Genomic DNA, 23,269 nt, shown 5'->3' with positions numbered 1-23,269 from the left:
GAAATTTTAAGCAAAGCATGGTTATACTTTCTCCCTTTTTTTCAATTTTCTGGTTATAAAGAGGTAAGAAAATGATTAATCTTTCCCACCCCATTTATGTTCAATAAGGGTCACTGACGCAAAAGTTGCAGATTTCAACTTGTTAATGATTCGTGACAAATTTGAAGGCACATATTTAACAATATACAAATATAAACATTGCAGACCGGTGAGTTAAGAGTTCATAAAGTCTAATCACTGAATTCAAAGGACTCATAGAAGGCGTTTCAGCTGCACTCCTTGTCTCCAGCGAAGACATTACACAATATTATTTTTTTCTACATGTCTGGTGAGAAGAAACTATTTCCACTTTAGACAGTGTAAATAAATTGTACTTAAAGAATCCAAGCATTCATTGTGGATGTTACACCTACTAATAATTCCAATTGTGTAATTGTCTTGCACTTTATGAACCCGCTCATAAGAAAAAGCTTTTTCAGAAGACGGTCTGGTTTCTGCTGACATGATCACCTCAATAGGTATGATAAGCAAGAAAAACTCTAGAAAACATTATAAATCTACAGTTTATTAGAACAAAAATCACCGGTCTTTATATATGTATATATTTGTAGAAGATATACAAAACGAAAGTCTCCAAATTTTAATTTCCAAACACTCCAGTACATAGCTCTCCCCACCCTACACCCTTCATAAATGCCCGCCTCTAATGAAACTGGTGCCCCTAGCACAGAGCGTGTGAATGTGGGGCTTTAGGTTTTCTAGTTTTTTTATATTGCAATCAGCTTCAGAAGCACATTTGACCAATTTAAGACATGTATCGTCTCCGATTTCACGGTAACACACATGAAAAATCCGTTTTCTGTGTGATTTAATTGGGAGCTGGGCTTGTTGCCTACGTATCCAAAAACAGAAACATTGGCACTCGAGGAACAAGGAACAATTGTGGCAGTTTTATTGGGAAGGTACCACTGAACCCTGGTTACTGATTAACAGTCCTTTATACATTATTTACACATACAGTGCCTCTTCCACCTTGAAAGGCCAAAATACTTATTCAGTTCGTAAGAGAGATGACCAAATTCTTTCAGTAGGCCAAGAGCCAAAGGCATTACTATGTGTCCCAAAACTGTTTGCTCCTGTCTCCATTGTCAGGTTCTGATTCCCTGTCTCCAATATCTCTTCTCTCACTCACCTCTCCCTCCAAATCTTTTTCCTATTCCTCCTGCTTGCATTTCACTGTAATCCTATACTATAAACATATATGATACTGTCTCACAACATAGCGGTTTCGCCAGGCTGTGCCCCCAGCAAGAGAAGTGCTCAAATTCTCTTTGAGGGACGCTTCCCTCGGTTTCCGTCAATTCACACTACGCCTTAGACCACTCAACAAAGTCTTCGGCACACTATTGGAAGATTAAGTGTTCTTTTATTCCTCTCCTGGGACCTGATGCATTTCGACTAACCACATAGCCTTTTTCACACATGTATATTATACACACACAGATTTTCAAGGACTAATGCTGTAATCACAGTACGTGTGTGTGTATATGTATATATATATATATGTATATATATATATATATATACACACACACACACACACACACACACACACACACACACACACACACACACACACACACACACACACACACACCCCCCCCCCCCCCCCTCTCTCTCTCTCTCTCTCTCTCAGGCCTCTTGTGGATTTCCAGCTTCACCAAGCACTCTAGATAATCCCATTCATCTTCTCATGGGAACAGTTCTAGTCTTCACTATATGGATGAGTTCCCTAGTTGCACTTGATCTTCTCTAGGTTTACTGCTCACAATCCTATCACCTTACTCTAATATGGAATGTGCACCGATGCTAATGCATGATGCACTTCCCCCAAAATCTTTGCAGCCGCAGTTGCCCATTCTTTAAAATCGGAGGTGCCATTCCCCATCCTCCACCCAGAGTTGTTCATGACCAACTTCCACAGAGTACAGGTTCTGCTCAAAAAGCGACAGACGATCCAAGACATGCTCTTTGAACGAGAAAGATGGCGTGCCAATGCTGCTGAAGCAGAATGAAAAAAAAGTAACAGGATGACACAAAACCAAAAATGAACACCTGCTTCAGTGGCAAGTCACAAAAGCAGGTCATACTTTAAGAAGCATCAATCGTTCTTCATTCTTTTTCCAAATTAATGATTCTGACACAAAATAATACAGTAAGGTATTCTGGATCCCTTCACTACTCCTCGAAATCCACGTTTCAAAGACTTTCCCTCTGATAATAAGAAATTAATGTATTTACTGTGCACATTAAAGAAGGAGCTCCTCTCCCTATGTAATCCTCTGCTTAACTGCCTTACTTCGGTTTTCAAAATGGATTTAAAGAATCTAAAAATGAGAGTAAAAATGTACCAGATTATGGCAGGTCTTTGATGGGCAAAGTATGTTGCCTCTATGACAGATTTCCTGCAAAATATTAGCTGCAGAAATGATAAATTAAACTACTAGTGGAAACACTCACAAACTCTGATCTTGCGTGGAGGAAACTATTATAATGTGGGCAGCAACAACTTCATAAGAGGCAGGAGTGATTTGCTTCCAGGTTGACGAAGCACGAAGTTAAAAAGAAATTTGTCTTCTGGCGAAAAAGTGAACGGTGAGCATGAAGAAAGAAAAACAAGCTGGCGATGAGTAAAAAAAAAAAAACAACAAAAAACAAACATGAAAGATAAAATTAAAAATAAGCAGATATCAATAGAATACATGAAAAGAGACTTTCACATAAGTGCAGCAAAACACTAAACGTCAACACAAATCAAAAAGAGAGACAAGCAGTACCAGAGGTTCAAGTCTCTCAGGTACAAAAACGTCCACTGTACGGAAAAGTCGGAATTCGAGCACCCCAAGCTGCCAGCTTCATTCTAGGGTCAGCTTAACAGAAGAGTTTTCACCAAAGCCGAGGCCAACTCCGCCCACACAACCTTTATTTCCCCAAACCTACATTTAAAATAAAGTGAAACGTCACTCTCAGCAGATGGCAGAAGCGCCAAGGATAGCGCCTGTGCCAGGACAGGCAGTTTATTAATCCCTTCGGAGATTGTTCAAACGCTCCTCCAAGTCGGCATCAGCATCCGCCAGGGCTGCAGCACTCTCTGCTTTCTTCTGAGCAGCCACGCTCAGTGACCCGCCTGTAGCAGGGAGATCTAGAAGAAAAGGAGGGAGAATAATGGCCCACTTAATGATCACACAGAACACGTTTCAAACAATGAATACGAAGGAGCGGCATCAACTCATCCACTTTGGCCACCACAAAAGGACAGGGATGGATAAATACAAAATCCATTACTGACTGAAAGGAAGGAAAAACACTAAGGAAATCATATTGTGCACAACCCACATGGAGAACAAAATTCAAAGACACACATAACGCCCTTACAAAGACACAATCAACTGAACTGCTCGAACAGGAAATTGAAAGGTCTTTTAGGTCTTGTCTACAGACATCTTTAGCTATTTGTTACGAGCAAACCTGAGCTGTTCAATACCAGTGGGCTTGGAGTCAGTACATCGCTTATAATTTATCTTTCATATCAATCTCATCTGCTTGTGATTCTTATTCGAGGGCGGTCCTTCCCTTTCGTGTGTTTGTGCCTCCTCTGGTGCATTGCTCCTTTACAATATTATTGACTGCATGACTTGTATCCTTGCAGCAGAAAATCAGTCACGAACAGTGGAGTCCGAAGGGTATCTAGGTGAACCAGGAGTCCATAGAAATTTTCACGAGACCCTCAACCACTAGAATCAACTAGTTACATGCTTCACTATCAGGTCGACACTCTAGACACCTACTGTTTCGGAATGGGCTCTACCTGCCAAGAGAGAGCACTTCTAAGTTTAAGGCTTAACGGGATCAGTGGAGAATATCATAGAAATTACCTTTAATTCCTTACTGACATTATTTCATGTCATAGTAACCATGGTAAGGTTACAATCAGATAAAGGTGCAAACGGAGAATAAGTCCATGATCCCTTACACCTAAAATCAATCACGGTCTACATGTTTCAGCCACTCTGGCCCAGCTGGGTCACATGGACCTTAGTAAACAGAACTCTAATCTAGGAATAGGGAGAATATTCTGTTTATGTTGTCACAATACTTCCTTTTTAGGTTTCACCTGCACGTGCATGCGAAATCTTTTGGTAAAATCAAAAACAAAAAAACCTTCAAAAGGGCTTAGAACCAGCCCCTTACTTACATGAACTTACCATTGGCTTACTCCGTCACTCTAATTACGCGCTTCGGATTGGCCAGCACGTCATCTTCACATCACTTCCCGCGGTCACCTTTGTCTTATCTTCGTCTTCTTCACCGATCTTGCTGTTGAGTTGCCTGTGGACCAAGTACTCCTTTCGGTCACTTCCTCCACTGGACACTGGCCAGTGTCCTTTCTCTGGCTACGACACTGAAGGTACTTCTTTTTTCTTGCGGCATGGCGTCTTCTTTCTTTACTGACGTCTTCTTGCGTTGCTGCCATCTTGTCGGTCTTCTTTTTTGCTGTCTTTTTTCTTCTTGCATGATGCCTTCTTTCTTCATTGCAGTCTGTCTTCTTTTTTCTTTCTGCATACAGTCTTCTGTCTTCACTGTCTTCTTTACCGCATGCCGTCTTCAGTCTTTACTGCCATCTCCTGTCTTCGGTCCAGTCTTCTTTCTTTGCTGTTTTCTTGCTTCATTCCCACATGTCGTCTTCTGTCTTCACTGTCTCCTTCTGTCCTTGCTCCCGTCTTCTAACATTAATGCTTTTTAAAGCTTGGGGTCATCAATGCTCATTAGATCCTGCACCCAATGGTACTTGTTGGGGTCTGGGAAAACCAATAGGTCGGATCCAAGTATGCACGTTTAAGCCATTTATACCTATTAGAGGATGGGACAATTAATGGTGCTATAGGGCAAATATCCTACATGTTACTTCAGATACCGAATGTGGCCCCTAGAACTCGTTACAGCCTGTAACCTTTAATGCTTTAAACAAGCAGGGGGAACTGCTACTCATTATAGCCTGTGGCCATTAATACACATTAACTGGGCAGCCTAGGAAGATTCTATATACCTGCACATGTTGAATACCTACCTAACTGAGGACGTAGTGGCTCAGTACGATAGTCGCTTGGGCGGATGCTGCAGGAGGTTACTAGGTGTTGCTTGCTCTCCACAGGACTTAGACATTTCAACACATATTTATGTTTCCTGCGTGCCAGTCCCAACAGCTCCCATAGGTGCACTGACAGAACAGCGCATCCTGTTGTGTGATACCTGTGGTGTTCAATCCACGTGTCTGAAATAGGCCTTGTCCAAAGTGGTCTATCTGAGCTACATGGAAAATTGGAAGAACAGGAGGGATAGTTTGTTTTTACATAGGGAGTGGGGCCAGGAATACTACTTTTCCGCCTAAAGCCGACTTACTGAGATTCCTATTTCTCTCTTCCCCATGTTGGTGAGCAGCTGCGTATTTGGCAGCATAAGAAAGAACAGAATGCCTTCAAGTAGAGAGCCAGATCTACTAAGAAGGACCTCCTGATTTCCACCAGGACACTAGTAATTCGCTGAGCAAGAACCATAGGGGGCCCTGCTACTAACAATCTGAGGAGCACTCTTGGTAATACAGAGCCATAGGGACATCTTTATTTATTATCTACTTAGTGACATTATTGGTAATGTGTTCATTTCAGTTATGTATTGTGTGATTACATTGATTTTATAAGCTGCAACCTGCAAGAATTCTGAAAACGTGAGAGCTCTGACCTAATCCTCAAAGAGTAAAGTAGGCTGGCACGTCATGACACACCTTCAGAGATACCAGATTATCCCATTCTTGATATAAGCAGTTAATCTAATCATGCTTTTCTCTACATCACATATTGCAGAGTCTTTGAAAAAGTGCACTGGCATAAGCTATAACATATCAACCATGACTTTATCAGAAGCCATGAGGTCATACCACAGGACAGAACACAATGTGTTCTATGCAGCTCTCCATGTGTGACGGCCAGGAAAAGAAGGGGCACGGACAACTAAAGACAATATATTTCATCACATTATTGCGGATGCCCAAAATGTAATTTCTAAGAGGATCTGGATTCTATTTCTTCAATTACTCTACTTTGGTGCTTCTGATTTTAGTGTTCTTCAACCAAATTTTTACATGGCTACTCCAATGAAGTTATATTTATGTTTCGATGCCCGTTTAGGCCTTTGTTTTTCAACTTCTCATTGTTGAAAACTGGGTTTCTGGTTGACAGAGTTATGCGCCCTGATCAAATAGGAACCACAATCCTAGTCAGGGTAAGTCACAAACACAACCTAAACTAACATGCTCACCCTCTAGTAGCTTGGCATAAACGAGTCAGGTTTAACTTAAGAGACAATATTTAAAGTATTTGGTAAACACACTTCAAAGAGTAATACAGTGAAAACACCACACACAAAGATTTCACACCTGGTTAGAACAATAGAACTCGATGTAATAAATAAAACGAGACCAAAATTACAAAACTCCAGTAAGGAGAACTCGAATTATGAAATTTTAAAGAACACTGTAAAATAGCACTTAGAAACAAGAAGCGCCAAATGGAATTTTCTAGTCGCCCTGGACCGGGATAAAGTAAAAAAATTCAGGCTAACCGCTTTGGAGAGTGGGTCGGCTACAGGTACCCCATTGGGACAGCTGATCAAAAGTACCTTAATCCTGGTTTCGTCAACGACAAAGAAGTGGGGAGCAGGCTGAAGCGATGTGTCAGTGTTGATACCCGCAGAGTTGGTCATGCATTGATGTTTCCCATGCAGTAACAAAAATGTGTCGATTTGATCCACACAACAGCAGTAATGTGTCAGGTCTGAGATGCTGTGGTTCCAAAGCCAGAGATGCTGTGGTTCAGAAGACACCAAGGTCAATCCTCACTGGAGTTGATGCGTCAACTGCGATCCATGCAAGGGGCTGATTCAGATCCATTTAGCAGGGGCAATACACCACTTATGATCTGCACAGTGGCACCAATGCATGGTTTCAGCTGCAGCAAACATCCTAAGCCCACTTCCAAGGGTCCAGGACTAGGGTGGCACCACTCGACAGGGTAGACTCACAGATGGCACACTCCAAGTGTAGATGTAGTTGGGTTGGAAGTCTTTTATGACTTTGAGACTACTCGTTTAGCTGTGCTAGGACCGCCCCTATGCCATGCTATGAAGCGTCTGTCTGCACAATAAATTCCTTGGAGTAGTCAGGGGCCTTGAGCACGGGGGCCATACACATGGCTTCCTTCAGGGAGTCAAAGGCTTTCTGACAAGCCTCTGTCCAATTCACCAACCTAGGTTGCTTTTTGGATGTGAGTTCTGTCAAGGGTGACACAATGGTACCATAGCCCTTGACGAATCTGCGGTAGTATCCAGTGAGGCCTAAAAAGGCTTTCACCTCAGTCTGTGTTCTAGGTGGTTGCCAGGCCTTGATAGTTTCAATCTTGGCCTGGAGTGGCTGCACCTTGCCACCACCTACTAGGTGTCCCAAGTACACCACAGAACCCTGCCCAATCTGGCACTTACTAGCCTTGATGGTCAGGCCTGCCTGCGCAGAGCCTGAAGCACCTCCTTGAGGTGGAGCAGGTGTTCCTCCCAGCTGGAACTGTAGACAGCTATGTCATCCAGGTACGCTGCACAGTAGGCATCCTTGCCAGCTAGGACCCCGTTAACCAGCCGTTGGAAGGTAGCGGGGGCATTTTTCAACCCAAATGGCATCATGCAAAACTGGTAATGGCCATCAGGTGTGGAAAATGCTGATCTCTCTTTAGCCCCCTCAGTCAGGGCGATCTGCCAGTACCCTGAAGTAAGCTCAAACGTGCTCAGGAACTTGGCAGCGCCTAGTCTGTCAACGAGCTCATCAGCTCGGGGGATGGGGTGAGCATCAGTCCGTGTGACTGAGTTGATACCCGGGTAGTCCACACAGAACCTGAGTTCTGACTTCGCACCTGGGGCAGTAGTCTTAGAGACCAATACCACAGGGCTGGCCCAAGGACTACTGGATTTCTCAAGAACCCCTAAAGTCAACATCTTGGAGACCTCCTCCTTGATGCTGGCCTTCACCTTATCCGATAACCTGTAAATTTTGTTCTTCACAAGGGGACTGTCACCTGTGTCAATGTCATGAACACAGAGGTAGGTCAGTCCAGGAGTAAGGGAGAACAGGGAGGAGAACTGCTCCAACAGCTCATATCAGTCTCCTCTCTGGTTTAGAGTCAGGGAGTCAGAGAGAATGACACCCCCCACTGACACATCACCTTCTTGGGCAGAGAGGAGGTCGGGGAGAGGTTTACTCTCCTCTTCCATGCCCTCATCTGTGACCAGATGCATGTTGACTTCAGACCTCTCAAAATGAGGCTTCAGTCGGTTGACATGGAGCACCCTTAGGGGGTTCCTAGGGGATTGGAGGTCCACTAGGTAAGTGGCCTTCCCTTTCCACTCCTTCACTTTAAATGGGCCAGACCAGCGGTCCTGGAGAGCTCTAGGCTCTACTGGCTCCATTACCCACACTTTGTCTCCAGGGTGAAACTCTAACAGGGTGGCCTTCTGGTCGTACCAGCGTTTCATTACCTCTTGGCTGGCATCAAGGTTACTTTTGGCCTCTTTCCAGAAGCGGTTCATATGGTTGCGGAGGGCCAGCATGTAGCTGACCACATCCTGAGGGGGGGGCCTTTGGAGCTTTCTCCAACCCCCTCCTTGACAATGCTTAGGGGTCCCCTGACAGGGTACCCATAGAGGAGCTCAAAGGGTCTGAACCCTACCCCCTTCTGAGGTACCTCTATGTAAGAAAAGAGAAGGCATGGTAAGAGGGCATCCCACTTATGCCTAAGGGAGGCCAGCGATCATGCCTTTCAAGGTCTTGTTGAATCTCTCCACAAGACCATTAGATTGGGGGTGATAGGGTGTGGTGAACTTGTAGGTTACACCACACGCATCCCACATAGACTTCATGTATGCAGACATGAAGTTAGTGCCTCTGTCAGACACGGTCTCCTTTGGGAATCCCACACGGGTAAATATCCCCTTCAGAGTTCTGGTCACCACCGGTGCAGTTACGGTCCTCAGAGGGACTGCCTCTGGGTAAAAGGTGGCATGGTCCACCAAAACCAGGATGAACCTGTTGCCTAGGGCTGTTTTGGGGTCCAATGGTCCAACAATGTCAATGCTCACCCTTTCAAAGGGGGTGCCAGCGACAGGAAGTGGAATCAGGGGGGCCTTAACCCTTTTTCCTGTTTTACCACCGCCCTGGCAGGTAGGACAGGATCTACAGAACGTATCTGAGTTTGTCCTCATTCTGGGCCAATAGAAGTGGGTGACAAGCCTGGCAAAGGTCTTGTCTTGTCCCAAATGTCCTGCCAGGGGAATGTTGTGAGCCAGTCCCAGTAGGAAGGTTCGGTAACACTGGGGGACCACCAGAGCACGCGCTGCCCCAATGGCCGGAACCTTAGGCTCACTGTAGAGGAGATCATTCTCCCAATATATGTGGTGATCGCCAGAGGCTTCACCTGATGCCCACCCTCAACTTGCCAGCCAGCAAGCTCAGGTAGGTCACCTAGGGCGGCAATGTCTTCCTCAGTTGGCTTGGGGGCCTCCTCCTCAGGAACCCCTTCAACCACTGCGGGAACTTTTGGGACCGGTTTTGCACGCCCCTCCTCTTGGCAGTTGTCTGGGCCTTTGTTCCAGGCTCCAGACGCCCTTGACTTCCCTCTCGGTCAGCCATGGACCGTGTGGTCATGCAGACCCACTCAGGCAATCCTAACATTTCCAAGTGAGACCTTAGCTCTACCTCCTTCCAGGTAGTGTGCTCAAGGTCGTTGACTAACAGACAATCTACAGGCATGGCAGGACTCACAGCTATTTTTAGAGTACCAGAGACCCCCCCCCCACCCCCCACTCAAAGGGAACCAGAGCTACCGGTAGGTGGCTCTCACGATTGTTGGCGACTATGACTTGGTGGAATGTATTTGGGATGACCTGCTCTGCTGACACCAGCTGACCCTTGACAGTAGTCATGCTGGCTCCTGTGTCACGCAGAGCCTCTACCCTTTGCCCATTGATGGTGACCCACTGTCTATACTTGGAAGTATTGGCAGGCATGTGGGCTTTTGGCACCATCTCTGCATCCCCCAGGGACACTAGGGTTACCTCTGTCTGCTCCCCAAAACTGACTGAGACCACCTCCTACCCGAGCTCTACGCTAGCCAACCAAGGTGTCTGCCCTCCTTTGGGGGGGTTATGCCCTCTTGGGACACTTGGAGTCACCCTCAGAGTGCCCATACTTATTGCCCTCTGCACAGTGGGGTACATACCTCCCTGTCTTATGGCCAGTAAAACCTTTCTTTTAAGAATCAGACCGGGACTGGTTACCACTACTCCATTGGGAACTATTTTGGGGGCCTTTTGAGAACTCCTTCTTTTTAAGTTTTTCTCCCCCCTCTTTCTTCTGATGGGAACCCGGACCACCTTTGTGGGTGTCACCCCCAGATACCTTCTTGGACACTCTGGTACTAGTCCAGAGGTCCGCCTCCTCAGCAAGCTTCCTGGGATCAGTCAGCTTACTGTCTACTAGGTGCTGGCCCAACTCTGTAAAACAAATACTAAGCATATGCTCTCTCTCAGAATCAAATTATACAATCCTGTTTAATCATTTGCAGCCCCGCACCCATCCATTCAGTGCCTTACTGGAAAAGTCAAAGAAATCTACCCATGTTTGTGTGGATAGTTTGGTGCTGTCCCTGAACCTCGGACGGTATTTCTCAGGGGTCAGCCCAAACTTGGCAAGTAAAATGGCTTTCTGAAGTGGGTATGTGTTTTGATCTGGCCTATCCAATGTGAGAAGTGTGTCCCTCCCCAATGGTGGCACATAACTCCACATAGCTGTACCTCATTGCCCTTCAGGACCCTCATGAGCCCTTAGTGCAACTTCATAAGCAGCTAACCATTTATCTATGTCATCTCCCACCACAAAACTGGGCACCACATTTTTGGGTATACAAACCTTCTTTTCTCCAGCAGGTCCTGTCTGTATGCTGCCACCATTACTGCTGGATTCAGACTGTCTTGCCTTAAGATCCAGCTCCTTGAGACTCGGATCATGAACCAACAAAAGTTTCTTTTCAGCCAAGGTTCTCTCAGCTGCAGCTTCAGCTCTTTCAACCTCAATCTGTTTGGCTACTCTTTCAGCCTCAGCTTGCTTGGCTTCTCTCTCTGCCCTTCTTTCCTCCTGTTGAGCCTCAATTTTCAGTCTTGCCATCTGCAATTGGAACTCCCTCTCTTCTCTCCTTTCCTCTGCGGTCAAGCCTTGCTCAGAGACACTGCTCCCTGGTCTGGAAGGAGGCATAATTGCAGTGGTAACATTACCAATTGATGGCAAAAAATCCTATGGTGGGGCCATCTTCTGGCTCCTCCTCCTCAGCATCCTCTTCTAAATGGGCTTCTGCCCAGGCCCTCAGCACCACTTGAAAGTCCTCCATTCTGGAGGCCCCTTGGGTGGGTACACTCATCTCCCTGCAGAACCTTTTTAGCTGTTTGACAGTATTCGTCTCCACCAGGGCTAGGTCAAAATCTCCTGCTTGAGACCCAGCCAGCGACATGTTGAGTGAGGATTTAGGTTTAGAAAATTGTCAGGAAAAACGAATTTGCAAAAAGAGATAAAAAAAACAAGTTGACCTTCAACTGTGGGTAGGTAGTGAAATGTATGTCACTGCACAAATACAAGTCCTGTCCTCACCGCTGATCACCAATGTTAGAAATGGGGTCTTTGGTTGGCAGTCAGGTTACCCCCTGTCCAAGCAAGGACCCTCACTCTAGTCAGGGTAAGTCACACACAATCCAAATTATTCTGTGCCCAGCCTCTGGTAGCTTGGCACTGAGCAGTCAGGCTTAACTTAGAAGGCAACGTGTAAAGTATTTGTGCAATAAATCATACAATAACACAATATAGCACCACAAAAATACACCACATAGTGTTTAGAAAAATATATAATATTTATCTGGATATTTGCAGGTCAAAACGATAAAAGATGCAATAAGAGATTGTAAAGATATCACTGGAAAGCGATATAAAGTGTCTTAAGTCTTTAAAAAGCAAACAAAGTCTCTTTCAAGCATAAAGTACCTGGTTTGGAGTGAAAAATCTCCGCAAAGGGCCACAGGGGACGAGATGCGTGGAAAATGGTGTGTGTGTCGGTTTCGCCCCTTCACACACAGACTTGCGTCGTTATTTTTCAAGTGGGGAAGACGTTGCGTCAATTACCGGCGCGCGGACAGGTCTCCTCTGTGGGTCGCGGTGTTTTCAGACGCCACGGGGTCTGTGCATGGAATCCTGGGCTTGTTGTCTGGCTGCGCGTCGTTCCGGTGGGCTGTGCGTGGAATTTTCTCCCTCACGGCAGGCGCTGCATCGATTTCCTCTCTGGAAGTCAGGCGGCGTTATCCAGACGGGCCATGCGTCGAAGTTCCGGTTGCACCGCAGGCGCTGCGCCGATCTTTTCCTCGCGAAGTCAAGCGGCGTCTTTCCGGTCCGGCATGCAGTTAATTTTTCACTGCGGAGCAAGCTGTGCGTCGAATTGTTCGCCGCACAAGGAGTCCAGTTGCAGGAGAGAAGTCTTTTTGGTCCTGAGGCTTCAAGGAACAGGAGGCAAGCTCTATCCAAGCCTTTGGAGAGCACTTCTGTAGCAAGGCAAGAGTTCAGCAAGGTAGCAGTCCTCTGTAGAAAGCAGTCGGGTGAGTCCTTAAGGCAGCCAGGCAGTTCTTGTCAGGGTGCAGGTTCTGGTTCAGGTTTCTTCTCCAGCAAGTGTCTGAGGTGGTATGCCCAAATGTGCCTTTGAAGTGGGGGAGACTTCAAAGAGTGGCTTAGAAGTACACCAGGTCCCCTTTTAGTTCAATCCTGTCTGCCAGGGTCCCAGTAGGGGGTGTGGCAGTCCTTTGTGTGAGAGCAGGCCCTCCACCCTCCCAGCCCAGGAAGGCCCATTCAAAATGCAGATGTATGCAAGTGAGGCTGAGTACCCTGTGTTTGGGGTGTGTCTGAGTGAATGCAAAAGGAGCTGTCAACTAAACCCAGCCAGACGTGGATTGTAAGGCACAGAAAGATTTAAGTGCAAAGAAATGCTCACTTTCTAAAAGTGGCATTTCTAGAATAGCAATATTAAATCCAACTTCACCAGTCAGCAGGATTTTGTATTACCATTCTGGCCATACTAAATATGACCTTACTACTCCTTTCAGATCAGCAGCTACCACTTCAATAATGTATGAGGGTAGCCCCAATGTTAGCCTATGAAGGGAGCAGGCCTCACAGTAGTGTAAAAACGAATTTAGGAGATTTACACTACCAGGACATGTAAACTACACAGGTAAATGTCCTGCCTTTTACCCACACAGCACCCTGCCCTAGGGGTTACCTAGGGCACACATTAGAGGTGACTTATGTATAGAAAAAGGGGAGTTTTAGGCTTGGCAAGTACTTTTAAATGGCAAGTCGAAGTGACAGTGAAACTGCACACACAGGCCTTGCAATGGCAGGCCTGAGACAAGGTAAAGGGGCTACTTAAGTGGGTGGCACAACAGGTGCTGCAGGCCCACTTGTAGCATTTAATTGACAGGCCCTGGGCACATACAGTGCACCTTACTAGGGACTTATAGGTAAATTAAATAGTCCAATTGGGTATGATCCAAGGTTACCATGTTTAAAGGGAGAGAGCATATACACTTTAGCACTGGTTAGCAGTGGTAAAGTGCGTAGAGTCTAAAAGCCAGCAAAAACAGTGTCCAAAAGAGGGAGCAGGCAAAAAGTTAGGGGTGACCACTGTAAGGCTGCCAGGTCTAACAGTTACGCTATACCATGTAAGACTCTAGAGTTCGGTCGCAGGGGAAATCATGTCTTTAATAACCCTCAGACTGCTACCACATTCGACAGAGACCATCCTTATCCATGGAGGTTCCCCTGCAGGACTATGCCATAAGGGAATCAATGGCAGCCATGCTTGAAGTTATCCATGAGAATGTGCTCCTGAATGCTGTAGCAGGTATCTCTGCATGAATCTCAATGATAAATGTAACTGATACATGCTGTTTACTGAAGCTTATCCTAGAATGATGTGATTTATTGGATAGGCATGAGGGAAGGTGCTGATCGCGTACATAATGGCTGCGCCATGTAGGATTCTGACAGACTGCTGTTACTTCATACAAGTGCATAAACTGAGATGCCTGGACATCTGACCCAGGGTACTACAGTGCTGAATTGCTAGAAGTGATCATCCCATTACTTTGGGCCTGATGATGACATTCTAGTAGTGCTATCCAAGAATATACAAGGCATCCCTTGCGGTCACACTCATATGCACAGCAGGGTGGAGTTTGGCTTCCAGAGTGGCAGACTGATTGTGTTACATGCTGGGGGTCTCCATGTCCAGAGTTGGGGATTGTTGATTGTTAGATATCCGGGAGGGAGGGTTTTGTCACTCAGTTTGTAATTTGTGTGCTGGGGTTCACGGCCGGTTAATTAGTACTTGTTTATTGATGTGGTGGCAGAAGCATGCTGAGAATACAAAAGCGACTTCATGCCTGTGCACGACACATGCACGCTCCTAACTGAAAGACAGTAAAAGATATCCCTGGAATTTTGGGGAGTTAAACAACCTGGAAAACTAGAAGAGTGCTGGCGTACCTCAGAAGACATACTGTGATCACAACGTTACTACATGAGACCCACTTGCCTCCAAGGGCAGAACACAATTTGCAAATGGGTAGAGTGCACATAGGTTTTTTTCTGCTCCTAAAATATGTAATCTAGAAGGGTGTTTATCTTAGTCTGTAGAGGTGTACACTTCAGGCACAAACAAACAGTCACATACTGGGAGGGTCGCTACCCCTTAGTACATGTACAGCTACAAGACAAGCAGATCAACATATATGGTGCAAACGGATAAGTTACTTACCTGTAAATCCTAGTTCTCTTCCAGGGGTATCCTCATCAAAGTCATAAACATTGAATATTCCCGCCCTCGTGCGGGGACCCCAGAGCATATATAAAATACACACATATAAAGTATGAAATATGCAAGAAAAAAGAATATATATAGCATTTTTAGTAGACAAATTTTCATACTAAACACATATATACGTGTGTAAAACAGCAATGCAGACTATAATCATAAACAGGCTAAAATGCTTTATTTCTATGGAGTTTTTTTTTTTTTTTTTAAAACAGTCCTTTTCAAAATTACAATAAGAGAAAAAATACTTTCCAAAGCCCCATAACTGGGCCTAAGGAAATAAGCAGTAGTAAACTCAGAGAAAAAAAGAGAAAAAAACTACATTGAAAACAATGGAGCATTCTTAGCCAATAGGCTGCATGCAGGTTAACACAGGAGAACCATAAAAATTCTGGCACCGTGCCTTTAAGACCCTGAGCACCTCCAGTATCCCACCATGCCTCAGGGGTGAAGGAGAGGTGACAGTTGGTTCACAGTTAGGTCAGTACTTTTTTTACGGTGACAAGCTGTGTAGCAGATTCGAAAGATAATATGTCCTGCACTTCTAGGAGACTTGCATCCGGGGAGGAGGGTGGGTTGTTTATGACTTTGATGAGGATACCCCTGGAAGAGAACTAGGATTTACAGGTAAGTAACGTATCCTTCTCTTCCAGGGGATCCTCATCAATAGTCATAAACATTGAATAGATTAGCAAGCCCATCCCTTAACTCTGCGGACTGTCTAATAGAAGTGCAGGAATATATATGTATCATGCAAACACATTTCTCAGAGATGCTTGCCCAACTTGGGTGTCTGCTCTGGCATCTGAGTCCAAACAGTAATGTCTAGTAAATGTATGTACAGACTTCCATGTAGCAGCCTTACAAATTTCAGAGATTGTAACATTATTAAGGAGGGCAGCCGTAGCCGCCTTTCCTCTTGTCGAATGTGCCTTAGGCCTAGCAAGTAGTTGTTTGTTAGCCAATTGATATGCAGTCACAATACATGAAACTATCCATCTGGATATGGTTCGTTTTGAGGCTGCCTCTCTTGTTCTCAAATGACCGCAATTTACAAATAAGTGGTTGGAATGTCTAATTAGTTTGGTTTTATCCAAGTAAAATTTTAGCACCCTTTTCAAATTTAGGGAGTGCAAAGCTTTCTCCGCCGGAGTATCCGGATTGGGGAAAAAAGTTGGAAGTGAAATAGTCTCATTGATGTGAAATTCTGACACCACCTTTGGTAAGAATGATGGATGAGTTCGTAGAACCACTCTATTTTCGTGGAAGACGGTGTATGGTTCTTTGGAGGACAAAGCCTGAATTTCACTGACCCTCCTTGCGGAAGTAATGGCTACCAAAAACGCAGTCTGCCACGTAAGGTGTTGCAAAGAGGCTTTGAGTATAGGTTCGAAAGGAGGGCCCAGAAGTTTCGATAGCACTATGTTTAGCTCCCCTGGAGGGGAGGGTTTCCGAATGGGTGGAAAAACTTTTTTCAAACCTTCTAAGAAATCCTTGACTACTGGTCTTGTAAAAAAGGATTCCTGAGAAGGTGACTTACGATAGGCTGTAATGGCAGATAAATGTACCTTAATAGAGGACACTTGCAGACCCGATTTTGCCAAATGGAGTAGGTAAGACAGTATGACCTCCTCCTGAGCCAGTATAGAATTCTGACCTTGCTGACAACACCATATGTAGAACCTCTTCCACTTGAACGCGTAAGAACGCCCCGTGGAAGGTCGTCTGGACTCCTTCAAGATGTCCATGCACTCCTGCGAGAGCCTAGGGTGCCCATACTGCAGGAATTCAGGAGCCATGCCGTCAAGCTCAGAGAGGGAAGGTTGGGGTGAAGTATCCTGCCTCCCAGCCTGCAAAGGAGATCCGGTCTGCACAGCAGCCTCCTGTGAGGTTGTTCCGATAGGTTGAGGAGATCTGTGTACCAGAACTGACGAGGCCATTGCAGAGCTATGAGAATCATTCTGGTGCTGGATCTGTAGAGTTTGTTGATCACCGCAGGTATGAGGGGGAATCGGTGGAAAAGCGTATAGAAATATCCATGACCAGTCGATCAACAGGGCATTCCCTCGAGATCCCGGACGGTAGAACCTGGATGCGAAGTCTGGGCATTTCCTGTTTACCTCGTCTGCGAAGAGATCCAATTGAGGCCGACCCCATCGAGCGAAGATGTCTTCGACGACCTCGTCGTGAAGGACCCAATCGTGGGTGTCCTTGAGATTTCTGCTCAGGAAGTCCACCTCCACATTTTGTTGACCCGGTAGGTGAACTGCTGTAAATGACATTCCTCTCGCTAAGAGCCAATGCCAGATGGTCTGAGACTCCCGAGATAGGGGCAGGGATCTCGTTCCTCCTTGTCTGTTCAAATAATACATTGTGGTCGTATTGTCCGTTTCTACTAGGAGAGATTTCCCCTGAATCGATGGAGCAAAAAACTTGAGAGCCAGATGGACTGCTCTGAGCTCCAGCAGGTTGATGTGGTACTCTCTTTTGTTGTCGGACCACAGGCCTTGAGCTTGAAGGGAACCTAGATGAGCTTCCCATCCCTGAAGAGACGCATCTGTTACCAGAGTGTCGGATGGGATTACCTGATGAAACGGAGCTCCTACTGACAGGTGAGGTCTGTGCATCCACCACTGCAACGATTGTCGTGCTCCTATCGGAAGTGGCACTCTGTCCTCCCAGCGGCCTGTGCCCTGGTTTCAGTTGTTTTCCAGCGCCTATTGGAGAGGCCTCATATGCAGCCTGGCATTCGGGACAATGAAAATGCACAAGGCCATGGAGCCCAGTAGAGATGTCACCTGACGGGCCGTAGGTTCTTGACACTTTCTCTTTATCGATAACAGTCGTTCCTCCGAAGGATACACTCTTTCGAGCTCTGTATCCAGTATTGCTCCCAGGTAGTGGAGATTTTGCGTTGGAGTCAAAGTGGACTTTTGATAGTTGACTTGTAGACCTAGAAACCCGAAAACACTGAGCACAATGTCCCGATGGCTTCTCGCCTGCTCCAGAGAGGAGGCTTTCAGTAGCCAGTCGTCTAGGTATGGGTAAATGAAGATTTTTTTGCTTCCTTAGATGCGCCGCTACCGTTGCTACGCATTTTGAGAAAACGCGAGGGGCAGATTTCAGGCCGAATGGAAGCACCTTGAACTGATAGTGCTGGGAGGCTATCCGGAAGCGTAGGAATTTCCAATGCTTGGGAATGATCGGGATATGAAAATACGCGTCTTGCAGGTCGATGGAGCACATCCAGTCTCCTCGATGTAGCTGAGGGAAAATCTGGTGGAGAACCAGCATCCTGAACTTTTGCTTTTTTCTGTACTTGTTCAGTAGTCGTAAGACCAGAATCGGTCTGAAAACTCCCTCTCAACCTTTTTTTGCTACCAGAAAATAACGGGAGTATACTCCCTTCCCTCTGTGCGCGACTGGAACTTTTTATATTGCTTTTTTCCGTAAAAGGGCGTGAGCCTCTTTGCATAATAGGCTCATGTGAGACGGATTGCATTTGGTTGGTGGCAAGTGAGTAGGAGGTTGTCAGAAAAGAAGAGAGTACCCATTCTCGACAATGTTGAGCACCCATTTGTCTTTTGTTATGCTACGCCACTCGTGAATGAATGCTGTGATACTTCCCCCCACCGGAGTGGTGCACAGTGCTAAGGGAAGCGAGTCCTCATTGTTTTGCTGGAGTTTTGGGTGTGGACTGCTGTGGTCTGCTTGACCCTCGGTCTCACGTGGCCTTACGAGATTGGAAAAGTGGGCGTCCTTGCCTCTGCTGTGGCCTCTGGGACCAATGAGGGGTTTGAACCCTCTGCTGAAAAGGGTGCCGGTCGTAAGGTCTATACCTTCGCCTGAAGTCCTTTTTTCTCTCCAGGCCTACAGCTCTCATGGTGTCCACTTCCGTCTTCATACGCGCCATCTCCTCGTCTGTATGGGTTCCAAAAAGCGAGTTCCCGTTGAACGGAAGGTTTAGGATACGCTGCTGCGCTTCCTCCTTCAAACCTGTCAGTCTCAACCAGGAAGACCTTCTCGCACAAACCCCATGCGCGTAACCATGTGCAGCTAAGTCTGCCCCATCTGCTGCTGCGCTGATGACCTGATTGGAGACCAGACACACCTCCTGAAGGATCTCCTGAAAATCCTGCCTGTCCTCCCAAGGCAATTTGTCAGCAAACCTGCTCAGTGAGTCCCAGAGTGAACGGTCATATCTGCCTAGGAGTGCGGAAGCGCTGGAGACCTTCATCATGGAAGCCACCGTGCCACACATCTTCCTCCCCAGAGAGTCTAGGTGTCTACTCTCCTTGTCTGGTGGAACCGTGGATGATGATGCCACTGAGTGCGTCTTTCGGGCCGCGGCCAATATGACGGAGTCCGGCGGTGGATCCGTCCGGAGAAACAAAGGATCTTGTTCAGGTGCCTTATATTTCTTCAAGATCCTAGCCAGAGCTGATCTGAGGGTGGCTGGTGCTAAAAAGGTGTCCATGGTTGGTTTTAACAGACCAGGCACTAGCGGTAGCAACTTCTTTGAAACCGCTCTATGTTGCAGGGTTTCAAAGATCACGGATGAGGAGGTTGAAGGTTCCGGGACCTCTATATTTAGTTTTTGTGCTCCCCTGAGAAGCACCTCATTAAAGGTTGTGATATCGTCCACCAGGGAAACTCAAGCTGGTGGAGAATCCGTTAAGGTCTGGGAGTACTGTCTTACAGAGGACCCCGACGATGACCAAGAAGGAGACCTTCTGCGATGGCGAGACCGTGACCTAGATCGTCTCTGGGAGCGTGACCTGCTCCGAGATGCTGTAGCAGAGTGTCGAGGCCTCGTGGTCGACTGGTGAGATGCAGAACGAGCCCGTCCTGCCCGCGGTGTTGGCGATGGTGTTCTAGGGAGAGAGGCAGAAGGAGAGTACATCCTCGAATACTGCGAGTCTGGGGAGGCAGTCGTTTTATTAAGGCTCTCCAACCACCTTGGCGACAAGTTGCTGGGCGAGACATGCCCAGACGATGCAGCTCTCGACCGAGATGAACCACTTCTTATGGAGACCACCGGAGATGTTGTAGTGGTCTTATCCGCTGGCGGAAGCCGATGCTCTTCTCTTTGCAAGACAGGCAAAACCTGTGTCGACGTCGACAGCTGCAACGACGTTGAAGGGAGTGCCGTAGGTTGCTCTGGTCTCAACGTCGAGTGCCTTGACTGTGACCGGCGATCCCTTGACCGCGACCTGCTCGACGTCGTGTGCCGTCGACGGTGGATGTCTTCGTTCCCGCCTTTGAGGCGATTTTGACATCGTTTTCCTTGACGTCGAGGGGTGCGAGGCCTTCGGCGGCGAATGGGCACTTTGGTGATGGCTCGACGTCGATCGGTGGGTTGCCGTCGACGGAGATCTGCCCCTGTGGTGGCCGTATCCTTCGATGTCGGTCAGGTCGCCGATCTAGGACGGTGTGATGGTGGCAGCGATGACGTCGACGGGGAACAAACAGGTACCTTCCTACCTGCTGACGTCGATCTAGCCTGTCTCTCCTGAGAATGGCTTGTTGGCTGCCTGGGAAGCAAAGAGGACGATGTCTTCTGCCTCTCATGAAGACCATGAAGCCTGATCTTCTCCCTGTCCTTCAGAGTCCTTTTTGACATGTTCTTGCAGTGTCTGCAAGTGTCAGGGACGTGAATCTGAGGCAAGCACACAATGCAGAGTGTGTGGATCTGACTGGGCCTTCTTCCCACAGGAAGGGCACTTCACAAAAAGAGAAGGCATTTTTCAGTCAATAAAAAACTTCTAGACTCAGACAAAGGTGTTAGATGTTGAGTGAAAGCAGAAAAAACGCTGTTTTGAAGTATTTTTCTGAGAAAAAAAACCTCAGAAAACTGAGAGCTCAATGCTCCAGGATCCTCTCAGAAGAAGCCGGAAAAAAGAACTGACCTAACTGTGAACCAACTGTCACCTCTCCTTCACCCCTGAGGCATGGTGGGATACTGGAGGTGCTCAGGGTCTTAAAGGCACGGTGCCAGAATTTTTATGGTTCTCTTGTGTTAACCTGCATGCAGCCTACTGGCTAAGAATGCTCCATTGTTTTCAATGTCGTTTTTTTCTCTTTTTTCTCTGATGTTACTACTGCTTATTTCCCTAGGCCCAGTTATGGGTCTTTGGAAAGTATTTTTTCTCTTATTGTAATTTTGAAAAGGACTGTAAAAAAATAAAAAAACTCCATAGAAATAAAGCATTTTAGCCTGTTTATGATTATAGTCTGCATTGCTGTTTTACACACGTATATATGAGTTTAATATGAAAATTTGTCTACTAAAAATGCTTTATATATATATTTTTTTCTTGCATATTTCATACTTTATATGTGTGTATTTTATATATGCTCTGGGGTCCCCGCACGAGGGCGGGAATATTCAATGTTTATGACTATTGATGAGGATCCCCTGGAAGAGAACTAGATGATTCAACATTCTTTTACATTGTGATTGCACAATGTGTAGTACTGGATTCCTTTTCTAATCTATGGGGAGGGGGACAATTCTTGCCCCAATACTGGACAGGTTGACAATAACGGCAAGACCCCAATTCTAGGCAGCTCTAGCCTTAAAGAGAATCAGTCAACACATGACCTGATAGACATTTGGAGCCTCTGCATGATACAGCATAACAGACAGACTACTAGCTCGTCACTGGGCACACCAGAGCTTGGGTTTCAGAGGATGTATTAATAACACTCACCAGTGTCATTAGAACTGGTGCATCTGGGGATGAGTGAGCACATCATGTTCTGGTGATTCTAACTAGAGGCACTACTGGACACAGTAATTAAGGCCGAAGTTTCACAGGCAATTACAGAAATGTTTAAATTTATGTGGGTTCCTTTGAGGAACCAGGAGTACTATTGGAGTCCTTTAAATCTTAAAAGAGGGATTTGTATATTGAGACAGCTGGTAATATCAAAGCAAATCTTTGAGAAAGACTACCTGAGATCAGGGTCTGGGGGAGATGCTTGTTAGCATAAAAAGTCAAAACTTTGCAAAGCTTCTGCTTTGGGGAGAATATTAAAACTCCTCACAGATATACTGATTCACGTCCCTCTCGTTCCTTTCAGGACGCACCGGATAGACACAGCGAGAGAGGGGGGCTGTCCAGATCTATGTCCTCAATACGTGAAAGAAAAGAAAGACTTGCAGCAGTCTACCATTAAAAAAGAAGAAAAGACTCCTCAGCAAAAGCCACAGTTTAAAAAGAAAAAGGTGGCAGCACTGACAGCAAAAAATGCCAGTATACTTGAGAACACTGTTGAAGAACAAGACGTGGCAGTGACTCTGTTAGACAGTGCAGCAGATGTCATATGTCATGTCGTCAGAGTCTGAAAGATCATCTGGATGCGACAGCAACTAGCGACTTAATCGCAGTTGAAACAGCGGACGGCCGCATTCTCCCCCCGACAGGGTTTAGGATTTAAAAATTCAGATAGAGGGAGACGTGGAGCGCACCATTAGTGTGATATTTTGGGATGAATTTACTAGTGATATCCTACTAGCCGAAAGATATTGGCCACCTGAACACATCGGTAAGCTCCCGCATGGGGAAAATGTCATTTTGCCTTCTTTCTCCGATCTTGCTCCGGAAGCAGAAAAAGAAGCCTATGCTGCTGAATGAGCTTTAGTGCCTGGGCTATAGCGCAATCATGTAGGTTGGGACAAGGAGTCTCCTTGCCATGTTATTCCCGTTAGGTCTACACCCCAACCGCAGCCACAATATCCTGTCAAACATGAAGCAAAAGCTCCGGTGAAGGAAATCCTCACCCAGCTTGAGTACCAGGGAGTAATTGAGCCCTGAACATCTGCAATTAATAATCTGTTATTCCACGTTGCAAAGCCGGACCAATCATATAGAATAGTCATTGATTATAGACATTTAAATAGTTTGCTACAGCCAAGCAGTATGCGTAGGGCCAATTGCCCTAGAAATACACTAGCTAGGCTCTTCCAAAGAAGAACATCGGAGGGGAGATAAAGTAGATCAGTACTGAGAGGGGAGCCTCATGCATTTATAATCTCAGTATACAGAAAGCCTCTGAGATCTATTGCATGAACCTATACACATTTAGGGAGATTAATGAAGGCACAGACATCTCTAACTTCCTAGACAGTGTTAGAATGGTGTGGTCGGAATTGAAATGAGATAGAAGCGCTACTCCTACTACTAACTGAGGAAGAAATATAA

At 46.1% G+C, this 23,269-nt stretch overlaps 1 protein-coding gene across 1 annotated transcript in view; it reads right to left on the bottom strand.

The window, feature by feature from the left end:
* Window positions 1–549: 549 nt before the first annotated feature.
* The window catches only part of CHMP2A (charged multivesicular body protein 2A), a 101,922-nt gene continuing 79,202 nt past the window's right edge, over window positions 550–23,269 (bottom strand). Inside the window, exon 6 of the mRNA XM_069200495.1 lies at window positions 550–3,202. Coding sequence (XP_069056596.1) covers window positions 3,081–3,202 — 122 coding nt within the window. The 3' untranslated portion in view covers window positions 550–3,080. The remainder of the gene's footprint in view (window positions 3,203–23,269) is intronic.

Source organism: Pleurodeles waltl, chromosome 7 (assembly GCF_031143425.1).
Source record: "Pleurodeles waltl isolate 20211129_DDA chromosome 7, aPleWal1.hap1.20221129, whole genome shotgun sequence".
Classification (NCBI taxonomy): domain Eukaryota; kingdom Metazoa; phylum Chordata; class Amphibia; order Caudata; family Salamandridae; genus Pleurodeles; species Pleurodeles waltl.
Note: the sequence above shows the minus strand (reverse complement) of the source record. Positions and strands in the feature narration are given on the sequence as shown.